The sequence below is a fragment of the Hemiscyllium ocellatum genome, chromosome 33 (genome assembly GCF_020745735.1).
Source record: "Hemiscyllium ocellatum isolate sHemOce1 chromosome 33, sHemOce1.pat.X.cur, whole genome shotgun sequence".
In the NCBI taxonomy this organism is placed as follows: domain Eukaryota; kingdom Metazoa; phylum Chordata; class Chondrichthyes; order Orectolobiformes; family Hemiscylliidae; genus Hemiscyllium; species Hemiscyllium ocellatum.
This window is the reverse complement of record NC_083433.1, coordinates 22,552,645-22,569,861: the sequence shown is the minus strand read 5'-3', so window position 1 is coordinate 22,569,861 and position 17,217 is coordinate 22,552,645. Positions and strand designations below refer to the sequence as shown.

General features: G+C 39.9%; 1 protein-coding gene across 1 annotated transcript in view; it reads right to left on the bottom strand.

Moving 5' to 3' along the window:
• Positions 1 to 4,282: 4,282 nt before the first annotated feature.
• l3mbtl2 (L3MBTL histone methyl-lysine binding protein 2) overlaps positions 4,283 to 17,217 on the bottom strand; it is a 109,468-nt gene continuing 96,533 nt past the window's right edge. Inside the window, exons 16-17 of the mRNA XM_060849376.1 lie at positions 16,634 to 16,717; positions 4,283 to 9,637 (exon numbers count right to left, since the gene is read on the bottom strand). Coding sequence (XP_060705359.1) covers positions 9,531 to 9,637; positions 16,634 to 16,717 — 191 coding nt within the window. The 3' untranslated portion in view covers positions 4,283 to 9,530. The remainder of the gene's footprint in view (positions 9,638 to 16,633; positions 16,718 to 17,217) is intronic.

Below are 17,217 nucleotides of genomic sequence, written 5' to 3'. Positions count from 1 at the left end.
GTGTTCCATGCATAATAGTGGTATCTATGTCCACAATCTGACACGTCTCGCAGCGTCCACCGTGACAGGGTTGAATGTAGTTGTCCTGAGAGCCGGGCAGTTTGCTACGAACAATGATCTGTTTGAGGTTTGGTGGCTGGTGCAAGCAGTGGAGGTGTGAGGAAGGTCTTGGTGAGGTGCTCATCCTCATTGATAATGTGTTGCAGGTCACGAAGAACATGGCATAATTTTTCAGCCCCTGGGAAGTACTGAACAACAAAGGGTACCCTGTCAGTTGCAACACGTGTCTGTCTCCTGAGGAGGTCATTACGGTTCCTTGCTGTGGCACATCGGAACTGGCTGTCGATGAGTCGAGCATCGTACCCCATTCTTGTGAGGTCATCCTTGAGTACTTCCAGGTGTCCGTCACGTTCCTCCTCATCTGAGCAGATCCGGTGTACGCGTAGAGCTTGTCCATAGGGAATGGCTGTTTTAATATGTTTTGGGTGGAAGCTGGAGAAGTGTAGCATTGTGAGGTTGTCTGTTGGTTTGCGGTAGAGTGTGGTGCTGAGGTGTCCACCCTTGATGGAGAAGCACGTGTCCAAGAATGAGACACAGTCGAGAGTAGTCCATGGTGAGTTTGATGGTGGGATGAAACTTGTTGATGTCACTGTGTAGTTTTATCAGTGACTCCTCACCATGAGTCCAGAGGAAGAAAATGTCATCAATGCACCTGGTGTACAATGTTGGTGGGAGATCCTGCATAGAGAAAAAATCTTGTTCGAACCGGAGCATAAAAATGCCGGCATATTGGGATGCAAATTTGGTCCCCAAGCCTGTTCCGTGTGTCTGGATGAAGAATTGGTTGTCAAAGGTGAAGACGTTATGATCGAGGATAAAGCGGATGAGCTGTAGGATGGTGTTTGGAGACTGGCAGTTGTTGGCGTCGAGTACTGAGGCTGTTGCTGCGATGCCATCATTGTGGGGGATGCTGGTGGAGAGTGCAGAAACGTCTATTGTGACGAGGACCTTGGGTCCATGTCACATTACAGGTGATCACCACACACACACCCACCCACCCACGTACATACAGATGTGCACACAGACATCCACACACACCCTTATAGATACACACATTCACACATGCACCCCCTCACAGACTTAAGGCACTATGCACTCACTACACACACACACTCTCACAACCCCCACCCCAGACACAGACACACAGACACACACACACACACACACAAAGACCCACATGTGCACATATTTTGTGTGGTGAATTTGTATTTGCAGAGTTACATTGTACTTTGCTCAAAAACGACATACATTCATGTAGAACTCTGAGCTCAAAAACTGCATGAATTTATGTAAAACTCTGTTATTTCACTTTTTAGATTAGAATCAATCTAAACATCAGGTCGTAGACAGAGAACACAGGGGGCTAACACCTTATATTGTCTAGCTATCACCATTGTTAACAGCTAACTTGAGAATGCAACTTTTAAAAAAAGGGTTTTGTGATTTACACATGAAAAGAAGTGAAACTATCACTGTATTCTAACAGATGAAAGGCTAAACAGACAATCAATTTTTCAATGTATCATTTCAGTTAAATCACACACTGTAAATCTTTGCTATAAATTCTGTGTTACGATCGAGCCCTCCACAATCACCTGATGAAGGAGCGTCGCTCCGAAAGCTGGTGTGCTTCCAATTAAATCTGTTGGACTATAACCTGGTGTTGTGTGATTTTAAATTTAGATTAAGTCTTTCATCTTTTAGAGTGCTAGTTTCAGTTCTTTAATATGTAAATCCCAGAATTCCTTTTAAGTTACATTCTAAAAATAGCTTCAGCTTTTCTAACAATAGGTGCCATCTCAGCTCAGACAATGCATTAAAGGGGTATGGTTAAAGTCTGACTGTGTCCCAATGCTGAATCAGACTGGTTCTATCTCTAAAATGGGTCTTACATGAATTTATGTAGTTTTTGAGCAAAATAAAACGTTATTCTGCAAATATAAATTCACCCCATAAACATTTATGAGTGAGTGAGAGTGAGAGTGAGAGAGACAGAGAATATAAGCCAGAGAGACGGTGCATGTGTGGATGAGTGCTGAGGGTGCATCATGGGTACAAGAGACAGCTTGTGTATGAGAGGGTCTACGTGAGTGTGTAGGTGAGTGTGAGAGAGTGAGTGTATAGTGTAGTGGGGTCACCTGTAGTGCGACATGAACCCCAGGTCCTGGTTGAGGCCAGCCCCATGTAAATTTACCATTGTAAAATCTCTTCTGAACCCTTTCTAGCTCACTATCTTTCCTGTAACAGGGTGACCAGAACTGGACACAGTAGTCCAGAGGCCTCACCAACACCCTGTACCTCAACATAATGTCCCAACTCAAAAGGTCTGAGCAATGAACTCAGGCATGGTAAAAGCTTTTTAACCAACCTGTCTATATATATTGCAAACTTCAAAAACTTATGTACCCGAATCCCTAGGTCTCAAGTTTTCCTAATCCATGTTCACTGGTGATTGGTTTAACTTTCTCTTCCTTTGCACCCAATTTTGAGATGCTTGCGGTATCTTTTATTATGATGGATACAGGATACTTGTTCAGAATAATCTGGTGTCCCATAAATTCCCAGACTTATCATCTAAGAAACCTATGTCCACTTTAGCAAGTTATTTCCATTGCATACAAGCAAAGAAGCTTTCACTGTCTGAATTTACATTCCTTGATCATTTTCACTCAGCCTCCAGTTTCTCCTTTTTGTTAAGTCATCCATATCTGGTTTCTAAGCTTTTCTCAATCCTGAGCTACCACTAACTGAAATGTAACATTGTCTTCATCCAGCTGATCGCTTATGCGAAATTACCAGTTTCTGTTATAGCAGTTAGTGGTACTAAAGAATTTATATAATGTCTTTTGTCCCCTTTCATCCACTTTTCAACGAATGAAACATTTTTGATATGCAGTCACTGTTGTAATTAAAGAAACACAGCAGCTACTTTGCACACAAGCTCCTACAAATAGCTGTGATCATGACTAAATATTTTCTGTTATTAATTGAGTGAAAAATATTGTTGATGAGGATACAATGGAGAATGCCCCTGTTCCTCTAATTCAAGAGCAAAATAGCCATGGAGTCTTTTACACCCACTCTAAAGGGCAGGTGTTTTAACATTTCAGCCAAAAGACACAGTACCTCTGACAGTGCAGCACTCCCATGGTTTAGTACACCACTGAAGTGTCAGCACAGACGACATGCTCATGTCTGATGTGGGTTCTGAACACACCACATCCTGATATTAAGGAGAGAGTGTAACCTAATAACACACAGCTAGCAGGAAAATTCCACTGCCACTGCAGAAATTAAGTTAACACAGCCTAGAATAGGAATCAAACTCAGATCTTTCTGCATTCAGGCTGGGTTAAATACTGATCCTCACTACACTTCAAAGCTCACTTCCATGGTGGAATCAAAATAAATTACAACAGGCTGCGCTGTTCCAAGGATAGGAGCTTCAGCTGTTGTAAACAGATGAGCAAAGTTGAAATTTGGAGAAGAAAAGGTTGAAAGGAGATTTTATAGGTGTTTAAAATCGTGAGGGGTCTGAACACTGGATAGGGAAAAGCTGTTACCATTAGTTGGAAGGATCAAGAAGTAGACAGCAGAGAATTTATTTCATGCAGTCAATGGTTAAAGCCTGGTATGTGCTTAGGGAGTAGTGGGAGCAGGTTCAATCAAGACATCAATCCAGGTAGAACTAGATCAGTACCTAGACAGGAAAAATGTCTAGGGTTGCAGGGAGAAAGTGGGAGAGTGACACTAGCTGAATTACTTAGCATCAAAGTAGCCCTGCAGTGTGGAAGCAGGCTATGCAGCCCATCAGATCTGCACCAATCCTCCAAAGAGCATCCCACCCAGACACAACCTCACCCCTAATCCCCATAACCCTGCATTTCTCATGGCTTAACTACCTAGCCTGCACATCCCTGGACATTATGGGCAATTTAGCTTGACCAATCCACCTAACCTGCACATCTTTGGGCTGTGGGAGGAAACTGGAGCACCTAGAGGAAACCCACGCAGACACAGGGAGAATGTGTGAAGTCCTAGGAGCAGGTGCAGATAATGAAGAGCTGAATGGCCTTTTTCTGTCCAGTAAGAATTTTGAAATTCTCAGTGCAGAGGGATGAGGATTGAGAGATTAATTCAGAACAGAAGGAAACAATTGACATCATAAAAAATGACATAATTTATTGACATAATCAATGTTCATTACAAGGATTAACCCCTTACAATTTAGCAAATATAAATATTAACAAAGTCTCAGTGAACAGATTATGTTTCAGATTGACTATCCAATTAATTAAAAAGCGCAGCAATCACCAAACTAGAAAATGCAAGTTAGTAAACTCTGCTCATTGTTAGCACTAGTTCTTCTGTAGAGAGTAAGTAAATTTTGTTGATTATCCAACACAGTTGTTTTGTGGCACAAAACATGTTCATTGCTGGAAAGAGAGAGGGCTATGTTGCTGAAGGTTTTCAGTGTGCACCCATAAGGACAGATGCAACAATGCAAAAACTCAACAAGACAATGATTATGATTGTTTGACAAGTTAGCTCTGATTGGCTGAGATGTTGCCATGATTCTGGCCACTGCTGTGATCATTTCAAATTTGGCATTCTTGCGCTTGTCCTGATGAGTGAGACACAAAGAACGTCAACACCACACCTCTCTTTTCAGCAATGTTCAAGGTTGCTTATATTAGGTAACTTCTTTGTCGTCAAGTTCCTGGAACTAATATTGGGACAGTGCACTTTCCTGCACATTAGAGACATGTAGGGATTCAGCAGAAATCTTCATTACACAGTTTGCTGGACTGACTGCTTCAAAAGCTGGAAAATTCAAAATAAAAATGCTGGAAAGGAACAGCAAGTCAGTTTGGCATTTAAAGGCAGGGCTTAGGCTATGTCCTTCATAACATTCTACTTCAAGATAGCTCGTGAAAGGCTAGTGACTTTCGCCTTTACACACTGATGAATGGAATATGTCTGATATTTTCCTGTTAGTAACAGGCCAAGGCTGAAAATGTACTCTACGGAGTATAAAAGAAAGGAGGATTTAATTGAGGTTCCAAAAGATTTAAATAAGTAGAAACAGCTTCCACTGGTGCAAAGATCAGGAACTAGTGGACACAGATTTAAGTTGCATGATCCTTTAAGCTGTTCAGTAACAGACTGCTGTAGGCAGGAAAGCAAAAAACTGACATAACCAGTGGGCCAGGAGTAAGTCATTTAAAGAAAATGAAAGAAAGCAAGCAAAGGGTAGGAAAAGGAAGGGTTTAAAAAAAAGTCAATGACTGCAGATGCTGGAAATCAGAAACAAAAACAGAAATTGCTGGGGAAACTCAGCAGGTCTGGCAGCTTCTGTAGCTTGTGAGTGACAAAGTTAATGTTGTCAGTCCAGTGATCCTTCAGAACACGCTGCTATTAATATCCAGCAAACCCTGCAAGACATTTTACACATGAACAGCTGTAATAAAGAGGCTGCAATGCCCACCACAGTTCAGCTGCTATTACTCACCAACTCAGTGTTTTGATATACCAGAGGCCACCTGCAAAGCCATACATAATTGAAGTATAGTTGGAACTCAGCCAGTAAATAGTAAGAAGTATGAAACATCAAATAAAGTAACTTGTCCCGCATGTGCTTCAGTTGAACCCAATAGAAAAGGCAGTTAAGACTCAGAAGTAAATCTGCATCTCCACTGTTAGCATATGCATTGAAGGTGAAGCCAGAAAGTTGCAGAGAATGGGGATGAGAAAGAGAGAACAAAAATTACCAACAAATTGATATACTTGCATTCTACTGAATTTATAGACCAATTATTCTCACTCTCTTACTGTATATCCTCTATTATTAAAAATTACATTTTATTATTGGGTTTGGTAAAGGATCAACTTTGAAGGCCCTTTAAGTTACTGAGCACAAGTAAAAAACAACTTTGTAATGATGCATATCAATCTCAAACAAGACATTATAAAAATATAGACAAATATACATACTTGCATTACATCACAAAAGACTTCACAATTTATACACATTTGAAGAACATGATTTAAAAATTTAGTTTCCATGATACATACTAAAGTCCAAATTTCTTGCTAGTGAACTGAAAAGGATTTCTTGACAAACCTGCGCATCATGATTGGAGATACAAAGAGCAAGCGGGGGAGGGGGCTCAGTGTCCACACTGCAACTGCAGAATGTGCAATAACTTCGTTCACATATTCACTTCATTTCATTTCTGACAACTGACTTCAACCACATTTATCTAGGTATTAAAACATGTACGAGCAATTCATTCTCCAAGTTTTTAGCTTTAGTTTTAACCCAGATTGGTTGAGAATCTAGACATCAAAATCCTTCAACTGCAATATTACCAATCACTCTCTGGTATTCCCTAGAAACCATCTGAATCCTTGATTTAACAGCATCTAATTAATCCTAGCTATCAAGTTAATCTTCTTGATTCTACAGTTTGCAATCGTAGGTCTCTTGTGGTGTGGTAGCACTATCCTCAGCTCTGGGTCAGAAGCTCTGGAGACAAGGTCCACTTGCTCCAGAGAGGTGTGTGAACAAGTTAAATTAAAAAATATCTAGCCTGCAATTATTCCTAGGCAATGCCCATTTCCCATATAATCCATCTTGTGATTCTACATGGGTTCAGAGTGAGGAAAGATCTTTCTTCAAAAAAAAACATAAAGGCTATACTCAAACAGAACTGCAGACACCAGAAGGCAGTGCATTGACAAAGAAAAACTTACTTCAACTAAACATGATCATACTCGCAGGTTTATAAAATTACTTGGAGGTACACAAAAGGGAATTCTTCTTGAAAGCTGCACTAACTCTACAGATCAAAAATTAAAGTTTGCCTCGCTTAAAAGTGGAAAACAAATGCCAGGACCAAAACTGAATCTGAAGACTTTGTTAATAAAATTAGGAATCTCAGATAGAAATAAAAGGAATCCATTTCCAACTTTGCCTTCCTGCTTGTGTTATAGGAGTAATTACACAGCACAATAAAATAATGAAATTGAGTACATCTGTAACAAAGGTCCAACGTCTATGAGTTAGACTCAGCTTTTTGCTTAAGAGGTAGAGGGACAGAGAGGCAGCAGGAGACAGTATGAGGCAGGCAGAATGAGAGAGGACAACAGCAAGCAATAACAAAAAGAGAGATGGAGTGGAAAGGGTGAAGAGAGGTGCCAGGTGGGAAGGAAGCTTGAAAATTACAAATGAAAACAAAGCACTGAAAAGGATTAGTAAGTCAGTCAGCATCTAAGACAGAATGCTTGACAACATCTCATTTAGACTTAGTGAAAGGATAGTGATCCAATTTTTTCTTCAGACACTGATGAATTGTATTGTATGGCTGATTTTTTTGTCCTATCAGCTATGGACTAAGGCAGCAATTATTCTTGTTGTGGCATAAAAAAGGAGAATTTCATTGCGGGGAAGTGAGGTGGTGAAGGAATTTGAAAAGGACTAAAATAAGTAGAAAAAAAAAGTTTCCACTGACACAAAAGTACAAGGGCAGTTCACCATCACCTCAAGGGAAGTTAAGGATGGGCAAATGCATGCTCAGTTAGTGAGGCCTATATACCGCAAACAGCTAATATTAAAAACAGTTGCACTTACTTATCCACTATCTGAAGGATTCCCACCTTCAATGATAAAGCAGCACTCTCAGTACTGCAAAAAGAACATGAGCTGAAATGTTTGATCCCAAAATCTCTAGAGTGGAACATCTCACGAGGGAGAGTGCTCAAATGAATTAGTTCGCAAAGGATTAGAAAATCAGCAGGAATAAAATGCTTGAAACAGAAACAAACTCCTATTTCCGCACAAACTCTCAAATGCTCCAGTGCAGCTTTGCCATTGATACTGGTTTCTCTTCTGGAGTTGTTTTCTTTTTGTCGTCATTAGATTTCACCCAATTATTAAATGGTTAGAATGGAGCTCTCACTAAGGATTCAGCAGGTTAATACAATACATAGATCTAGCAGATTTCAGTCTCAAACTTCAGCCTGGATCAAAGCAATATTGAGGAAATTACAATTAACTTCAGTTTCTTGGTCAGAAAGGAGGAAAATATCCCAGAATTACAACCCTTTAAGGTGTTTGTGGAAATATGACTCAGTATCATCCAGCCACTGTCTCTTCCACCCTCCCTGGATAGGGTGAATGTGGAGAGGATGATGTTTCATCATCTCTTTCAAAACAAGGGTCACTCATTTAAGGCTGAGATCAGGAGGCAGTCCTTCCCCATAAAGGTCATTGAACGTTTGGAATGCTCTTCTTCAAAAAGCAGTGGAAGCAGCAATCTTGAATAGTTTTAAGCTGGGATAGATGGATTCTTGATAAACAAGGCAGTCGAAGACTATCAGGTTAGGCTGGAATGAGGAGTAATCAGGTCAGCCATGCTGTCATTGAATGGTGCAGCAGGATCAAACGCTTGAATGGCCTACCCTGCTCCTTGTTCATACGTTTTCACATACACACTGCAGGCAAGCTGTGTGGCTCCTACGCTTGATCAGCCAGTTAGCTGGATTCCAACACTCGCATGAGCAACAACTAAATGGCCAAGCTTCTGGACAGCAGCAAATTACCACTACAGACAAGCGAGGAGACACTGCATTTAAGACAACAGGTGGGTTACTGAGCAAAGGGTAGAACAAAGAAAGATGAGAAGGTAAAGCAAAGTCCCACTGTGACGTGGATTCATGCAGATCATAAGATATGGGGTTTGACGACCTGCATCAAGCTAACTCATCCTCAATGGGATAACGACAGCATCTCCAAATGTTTGTTATCATGCACTGGTAAAGAACAACTGAGAATAAGCACAATTCTTGCCACTGACCACCAGCAGTGGCATCGGTAGAATCTAATGACCAGGTAAAGGAGACTGAGCTACAATGTCTTCCTTCACCACCATAAAATTAAAATCACTGACCTGTGCTCAAGTTCCCTCACAAAAATGGTAAATGGGTGAGATAAAGGACTTAAGGGTAAAGGTATAAACACCTTCAGGGACAGGAGGAAATCTATCAGTTTAAATGCTATACACTTAAGGCTGTCAAATCGGAGCACTGAATACCATACTAATGTTTTACAGAAATCTGACACTCCTGTACAGACTGTACTTTCTAAAACACACATTGGCCTTTTTCAGCCACAATATTTTTACCGCCTTAGTACTGCAGAACTCTCCTGGCTGATTAATAAATCATACCCTTTTTTGGCAGGCTGGAATTAGGAACAAAAGAATCCTAGTGTAAAATGCTTCTGGTGGCAGGATCTAGTCCTAGCCAGTTTAAACCAGTCAGATCCACTCAATCCAGCTCGAGGTCTAGTGCTCCCGGTTGCAGTTCTCCTTCTCCGACACCAGTCCAAAAAGACAATCACTTACAGGGTCGAAGATTAGCCGGTTCACATGGGCGCACTGCAGTGTCAGAAGCGATATCGGGCTCACTCAGTCCACTGGCTCCTGCTTAATGTTTTCTACAGGGATCAGTAGGTTGCTGGGGTCCAGTGGCGTTGATGAATCGACTGTCTCCTCCTTCACCTGTACTGCAATGACTGAGACAGAATTCAAAAGGAGAAAAATCCATTTAATTGAGGGGCACTATCATTTCAATGTTAATTAAAATGAAATTGCTAAGGAGGATGATCCTAGACCACCCACACTGGCTTCTGATTTGGAATATTTGCAGGTAAATCACCTGACAGCTTTGCCTCAGAACGTAGTTTTGTTTACTGTGATATGAGGAGCTGAAAAACAGCTGTTGACCGATCTTGAAGAAATAGGAGCAATATAAAAAGAGAACGGTCCATCAGACAAATTTGCTGGCCAAAACCAACTGCTGCTCTGAAAGATCCTATCCTCTCATTCTTCCATGGTCTTGTTCCATGCTACCTCTAACCCTGAAGCTTTCCAAAAGTCCATAATTCACAAGAATCTGGAGCAGGAACAGGCCACTTAGCCCCTCGAGTCTGCCCTGTTTTCAATAAAGTTATTGTTGGTTTGTCAGTTTTCAATAATTGATTCACCAATATTTTCCCATCTGTTACATAAATATGTAGGTCTAGATAGTGGATGGGAAACATTGTTCTTGTTTGTAAGAAGGTTCAAAAATGAGAACATGACTTGTAAATTAGAACATATCAAGTGAGAAAAACACTCACACAATGAATGGTTCAGGTCTGGAATGCATTCCCTGGAAATGTGGTGGACAGGTTCAAATGAGGCATTCAAGAGGACACTGGATGATTATTTAGATACATGTGAAAGTTTATGCTGAAAAGGGAGGAGAAGGGCATCAAGTTATAACACTCACTTGGAAAGCTAGAGCAGAGATGATGGACCTAACTGGCAGTCTTCGGCACTGTAACACCTGATTCTTCCATGAACATATTCAATGTTTACTCATAAGACAACTGCTTCATCCCAGGAATCAGCTTAGGTGAACCCTCTCTGAACTGTTTCTAATGCAAGTAGATTCGTCCTTAAATAAGGAAACCCGAAACTGCATTTTACTCCATCATGATTTTCTCTGATTTTTATTCATGTAGCAGAACCTCAATAATTCCATATTTACATGCCCCCTGCAATGCAAGTAAACTTCCCCCTCCCCCCAACCTTCCTAACCATTTGTTGTACCTTAATGCTGACTTTTTGTGACTAATAAACAATGCCTCCAAGTGTAGCCTCTTACACACCCCAGTTTCCTCCAACCTTCTGGATCCCAAGTTCTGGAAATCCCTCTAAACTTCTCCACCCTCCCTTAAAAACTACTGCTCTGACCAAGCATTTGGTCACTTGCTCCAGTCATTGCTTCTGCAGCTTGGTGTCAATTTTTGATTGATTGTTGTCATTGTTGGCCTCAAGTTGTCAACTATAGTGCTAAACTGTAGAGACTAATCTAGGAGCAAGAAATGCAAAAGGACAAAATATCTAGCTTCCAGAGCAGCACATCCCTCGTTCATTGAGAATGCATGACATAGACCTGTACTGAAAGGACAACCAACAGATCGAGGAGCAGCTTTGGACATAAATACAAATTAAGAACTTAGGAGGAGAAAGTGGTACAGTGGTAATGTCACTGGTCTAGTAGTTCACAATCCCAGGTTAATGTTCTGGTAACATGGGTTAAAATCCTATCACAACAGATAATGCAATTTATTCTTAGTTAAGAAGTGTGATGGAAGGTACTGATAAATAAATACAGCAAACTTTGTTTTAAGTTGGCACTTGATAAACTAGCAAAAATTATATACCTCTGATATTGCAATCTACTGCGATGTTAAGTACCTATGCTGTGAATAAAATAACTGATCTGTATACCCCCTCTATTATACTCCTATTACTTAGTGTATTTTTACAACAATTTTAGGTGTTTTGATGTTTTTACACAGGCTTGAGGGATGTTGATGTCTTGAAGCTTTGCTTAGTCAGGGTTCACTATGGGTATGCATACCTCTGGACTATTCTGAATATTTGATCAACTGACACATTCCTGCTCCCATAAGTACCAGTTCATGAAAAGTTTGCTGTATCATTTTTAGAGTTTGAAATTTTAATGATGTTATTTGGAGTTGGTTAATTTTTGAAAGGGTTAAGAAAACAATAACTACATTAGAGTGTCTTTCTGGAACTTGTGACCTAATGTGCCAGAGAGCAGGGACCTCCTGGAATATTAGTAGAAGATTGTTTGTATTGTTTGGATTTACAACAGGGAGTGTAAACATTGAAAGCTGTTAGCTTGCTTTTGAGTTCAGGACAATCTAGGATTGATCTTAGCTTAGGAAAATCAGACATTAAAAGAGTTTTGGTAAAAGGAGACCGTACCAATATCAGAAGTAAATACACAGTTTCTCTAAAACAGGAAGATAGAACAGTTTAGGGAATGTTCAGCTACCTCAGTGGAAAAGATGGAGTTTGTGCAACTTCAGTGCAAGAGAGTTGTGTTAGAGGTCTAAATGATATTAAAAAGTTCAGAAAGTCAAAACTCTCAGTTTTGTGAACATTCATACAAGACTGTACAGATTTCAGGAAAGATCTAGGGGGAATCAGCTAAGTTAAACTTAAAGATTTAATAGAATCACTATAAATTGATTGTGTTTTTAAAGATTTTTTTCACTGCATTCAATTTTTTTTGTCTTCTGTAATAAATCTTTAACAACTAAATAAAGAAGCTCCATATCTGCATGTCTCTATGTTTCAGTGAATGATCACCATGATAAGAGTTTTTTAAAAAAAAAATCTATCAGCTAGATTTCATTCTGTGATCTGGCTTGTCTATTAGAATCAGAGTCAAAACGTGTAGGAAAAACACAGCAGGTCAGTCAGCATCTGAGGAGCTGTATCAACAGTGGAGATCGTAACACAAGGATTACTGGGGGGGGGGGGGGGGGGGAAAAGCATGGAGTTGAGCCCATAATATGATCAGCTATGGTCTTACTGAATGATGTAGCAACTAAAGGGACCAAATGGCCAAATCCTGCTCTTATTTTGTACATACCTCTCCACCTCCAAAATGCAAGACAAACACAAGAAAAAGTACATTTTCAGACAAATCTAAGTGGTCTAAACAACAATAGGCTAAATTCTTGTGTGGTTTCCAACATAATATAGCTTTTCTGGTAATTTTAACTTCAAAGCATCAAGTGAACAAGGCTTTTGTTTTATTAATTTTATTTCTCAGTCTAAAAGAAGCTTCTCATTAGGGGTGCCAATAATCTTTTTCTTTTTATTTAGCTGTGGAAGACACGGACAAGCACAGATACACTGTACAGCTTAAGTTTCCTTGAGCATAAAAGCCAACCAGATACCATGAGGTCCGACGCAGGCCAGAGTAGGTCTGGGATATTTGTGCTTTGGTTGAACTTCCATAACAATCTGGTACTTTCATTGTTACATTTCTGTTTTGAGCCCTTTAATAAGCTTAAATTTTATAACTTGTCTCGGTGGATTTGAACTCAATTTCTGTTTGTGCTGGTAAAATTTCACAAGAACGATTCTGGAAATGAGAAACTTGGTTACATAGCTGAATTGGAGTGTTTGGGACTGTTCTCCTTCGCAACAGAAGCAGTGACAACAGGAAGCAAAGTTTTCTTTCCCGGAGAGATATTGGAATCTGTGTATGCGTGTGTACGTGCATACGTTGGAGACAGATTCAAATCAAGACATGCAGGATGAAATTGGATTGTTATCCGAAGGAGGGCTGTACAAGGCTATGGGGAGATTGCAAGGAAGTGGGACAGGGTGAACTGCTTCTTTGGAGAGCCGTTGGAGACATGACAGACAGAACGGCCACCATCTGTGCTGTAGCCATCCTATGGTTCCAAGTACCACGATCACCACAATATATCGAACAAACTGATAAACAGTCACAGCAAAGAAATAAAGAACACACCAGTTGCATTGACAAGATATTTAAAAAAATGTTAGGGAAATGTTAGATCCAGAATTCTTGGCATGGTACCAGTAATATTCATTTAATCATGGTTAGAGCTTGCTAGGTTAGCTCTTAACTGTCATTTTAAATAGCATAGTAAGCTACTCAATTCGAGGGCAAATTAGAAATGGGCAATAATTGCTGGCATAAGAGTCAGGTAACTTTCCCACTTAAAAATTAACCCATAACATTTTTTGTCTGTGTGGCTGGACAACCTCACTATTTCAATGGGAATGTTTGGGTGACGCAAACTGTAACACATCATATCGGAAATGTAGGGACTGCTGCTTTCCTAACAAGTTTCTCAAAATGGCAACTCTCGGAAGACACTTTCAGCATCATACTTGTGTGTGTCAGGATATGATGGAAAATTTTTAAACAGGTATCATAAAAAAAGAGCGAACATAAATTCCACCAGATCATGATCCTCAGCTTCTTCTACTGTTCTGATGAAAATCAATATTACGATCAAGGAATAGCACCTCATCTTTATTTGAAGCACTCTACACATTCATGGAGGCCAACAGTTTCTGACAATAACCACCATTCCCATTTTTCTGGGCATCAGCCTTTTTAAATTATTTTGTCACTGCCATGCACACCACCTCTGGACAAGTCTTTTATTTTTATTTTTCGTGTTCATATACCACCTTCTGTCTTGCATCATCATCCCATTTTGGCATTTAATCTTGCCTTCTTTCTGCTCCAGAACCATAAAACTACAGCACAAGAAGATCCATTCAATATATCACATCTATATTCTATCACAGACTGTTCATTTTTTAAAATTTCCTTAACCCTCCCCTATACACCATTCTCAGCAATTTGCCTGTTAATTCAGTCCAAAATCTAGCTAAGTAGGGTATTGGATGCTAACCACCTGATGAAGGAGTGGTGCTCCGAAAGCTAATGTGATTCCAATTAAACCTGTTGGACTATAACCTGGTGTTGTGAGATTTTTAAACTTTGCACACCCCAGTCCAACACCGGCATCTCCAAATCATGGATGCTAATCTGTTACTTAAAAGTAAATTTATTTGCTGAATGAAAGTCAAGAACTGGAGGCAGCTTTAACACTCAAGGAACTATTATCCTGCAAGTCTGATACTGGTGGCAGGTAAGTTGTTGGAGGAAATTCTGAAAAGAGAATTTATGTGCATTTGGAGAGGCAAGGACTGATTAGGAATAGTCAACATGGTTTTGTGCAAGGGAAATCATGTCTCACAAACTTGATTGAATTTTTTGAGGAAAAAGATTGAGGGGGGGTGGGGAGCAGAGTGGACAATGTTGTTTACGTGAATTTCAGTACAGCCTTTGACAAGTTCTGTATGACTGACTAATGAGTAGAGTTAGATCATATGGGATTCAAGGGGAACTTGCAAATTCATAGAATCCCCAATGTGTGGAAACAGGCTGTATTTTTGCTGTACTTTTAAAAAAAACCATAGTGCACCAACAGAAACAAAAGCTGCAACAAAGAAAGGGTCTTTGGTCTAATTAGGCAACCAACACTCTACACAAAGAAGCACTTCTTGACACAAAGGGCAGTGGAATCAATTTAATAGTTTAAAACGGAGATGGATAATGCTTAACAAAAGGAGGAAATATGGAAGTGTGGTGAAAATACCTAGCAACACACAGAGGCTGACACTTAGGAGATAAGAGTTCAAATCCCACCACAATACCTGGAATATTCAGTAATGGTGACCACAACAGCCATCATAGATTGTTATATTAAAAAAAAAATCTGCTGTCCTTACATGGTCTGGCCTACATGCAACTCCAAACAGACAGCAATGTGGTTAGCTCTTAACTGTCATTTGAAATAGCATAGTAAGCTACTCAATTCGAGGGCAAATTAGAAATGGTTATGGAATTAAGGCAAGAGGTTACCACTCGAACTTACAGCCAAGAACCCCATGATCTACCTTGTAACAAACTCCACGTGGTATTCTGCTTTTACCTTACAATGACGCATATACAAAACAAGAACTAACCTCTCAGATTGGCTCTTCATAGAATTTCACAACAAAATATACATAACACACCTACTCTGTTTAAAAAACAATTACCAGTGAACAAGGGAAGACACCAAAGGTCTATGATCTTAGCAAAGATTTGGTTTTCTTTAAAAACAGAATAAAATTGAAATTCAATGGTTCATCTGTTGAAAGAGCCTGCTTGGCTGGGGGATGTGGAGAGAATGTTTCTTGTTACAGGAGAATCTAGAACTAGGGATCATTGTTTAAAAAGAACGGTTCGCTCAATTAAGACAGACAGATGGAAAACTTTTTCTCAGGAGGTCATTGGTCTTTTGGACTCTATTTCTTAAAAGTAAGCAGAGCCTTTGAATATTTTTATGCAGAAGTAGAGTCAAAGAATCAGAGTCATACAACATGGAAACAGACCCTTCCGCCCAACTCACCCATTCCAACCACATTTCCTAAACTGAACAAGCACCATTTGCATGTGTTTGTCCCATATCCCTCTAAACCTTCCTATTCATATACGCATTTTGATGCCTTTAAATATTGTAATTGTACTAGCCTCCACCACTTCTTTGGCAACTCATTCCAGACACACCACCCTCTACATGAAAAGCTGTCCCCTCAGGTCCCTTTTAAATTTTTGTCCTCTCACCTTACCCTGGGGAAAAAGACCATGGCAATTCTCCCTAATCGATGCTCCTCATGAGGTCTCCCCTCAATCTCCTATGCTCTGGGGGAAATGTCCCACCCTATCCAGCCTCTCCTTAAATCTCAAACCTTCCAGTCTCGGTAATATCCTTGTAAAGCTTTTTTGCAGATATTCGATAAGCAAAGGATTGAAAGGTTATTGATATAGGTGGGAATGTAGAGTAATCAGATCAGCTGATTCAAATGAATGTAAAACAGGCACAAACAGCCAAATAGCCTTCTCTTGATCCTAGTATGTTCATATGTAAAAACTTGACAAAAACTTGGTTATATCATTATTTCTGGCCATCCTAACTGATAATAAAGATCTTGTGGTAGCCATTGTGCAACAAGAACAAAATAACTCAATTGCTTATCCTGAACTGACTAACCTACATGGTTCCAGCTACTCCTATGTCAAAATACAATCAGGTTCATCTTACTTTCACCAGGTAGCTCCTCCTTCGCCAATGTTCCAGGTTTGCACTTGGTTCCACGTTTTGCCACCTTTTGAAGTGGTTTTCTCTCTGCAGAATTAAAGACAACAAACTTGTGATTTCACTCTTTCTCCCACTGTGTCAGTTAAAGTCTTACACAGAGTTGACCACAATATCAAATGAAAGCCTGCAACCCCCTATTCCAACACCAGATTTGGGCATAGGCTATTCTGTGATTTATCAAGAGCTCTCAAGAGTTATCAAGAACCTCATTACCAGATACAATGCATTTTACTTCAAGTAACCTTCTGATAGGCTGATTCACAACCTGCTTTTGTTTAGGGTGAAAGATGTTTTCATCCAGAAGGGGTTGCATAGACAGCTCATTGTCCTAGTTTTCCAAAAGTTCACTGAAGAGAGAGTGAGCTCTCCAAATACATGAAACCTCCATTTTCCAAACCAGTGGATAGCAGAGCACCCACAATGATTTGAAATCAACTCTGCTAGCCTGGACAATGTTGAATAATTAGCTTCTGAAACAGATTCTTGTTGTTTTCCCCCAAATTTAAGATGCCCTCTGAATTCAAGGA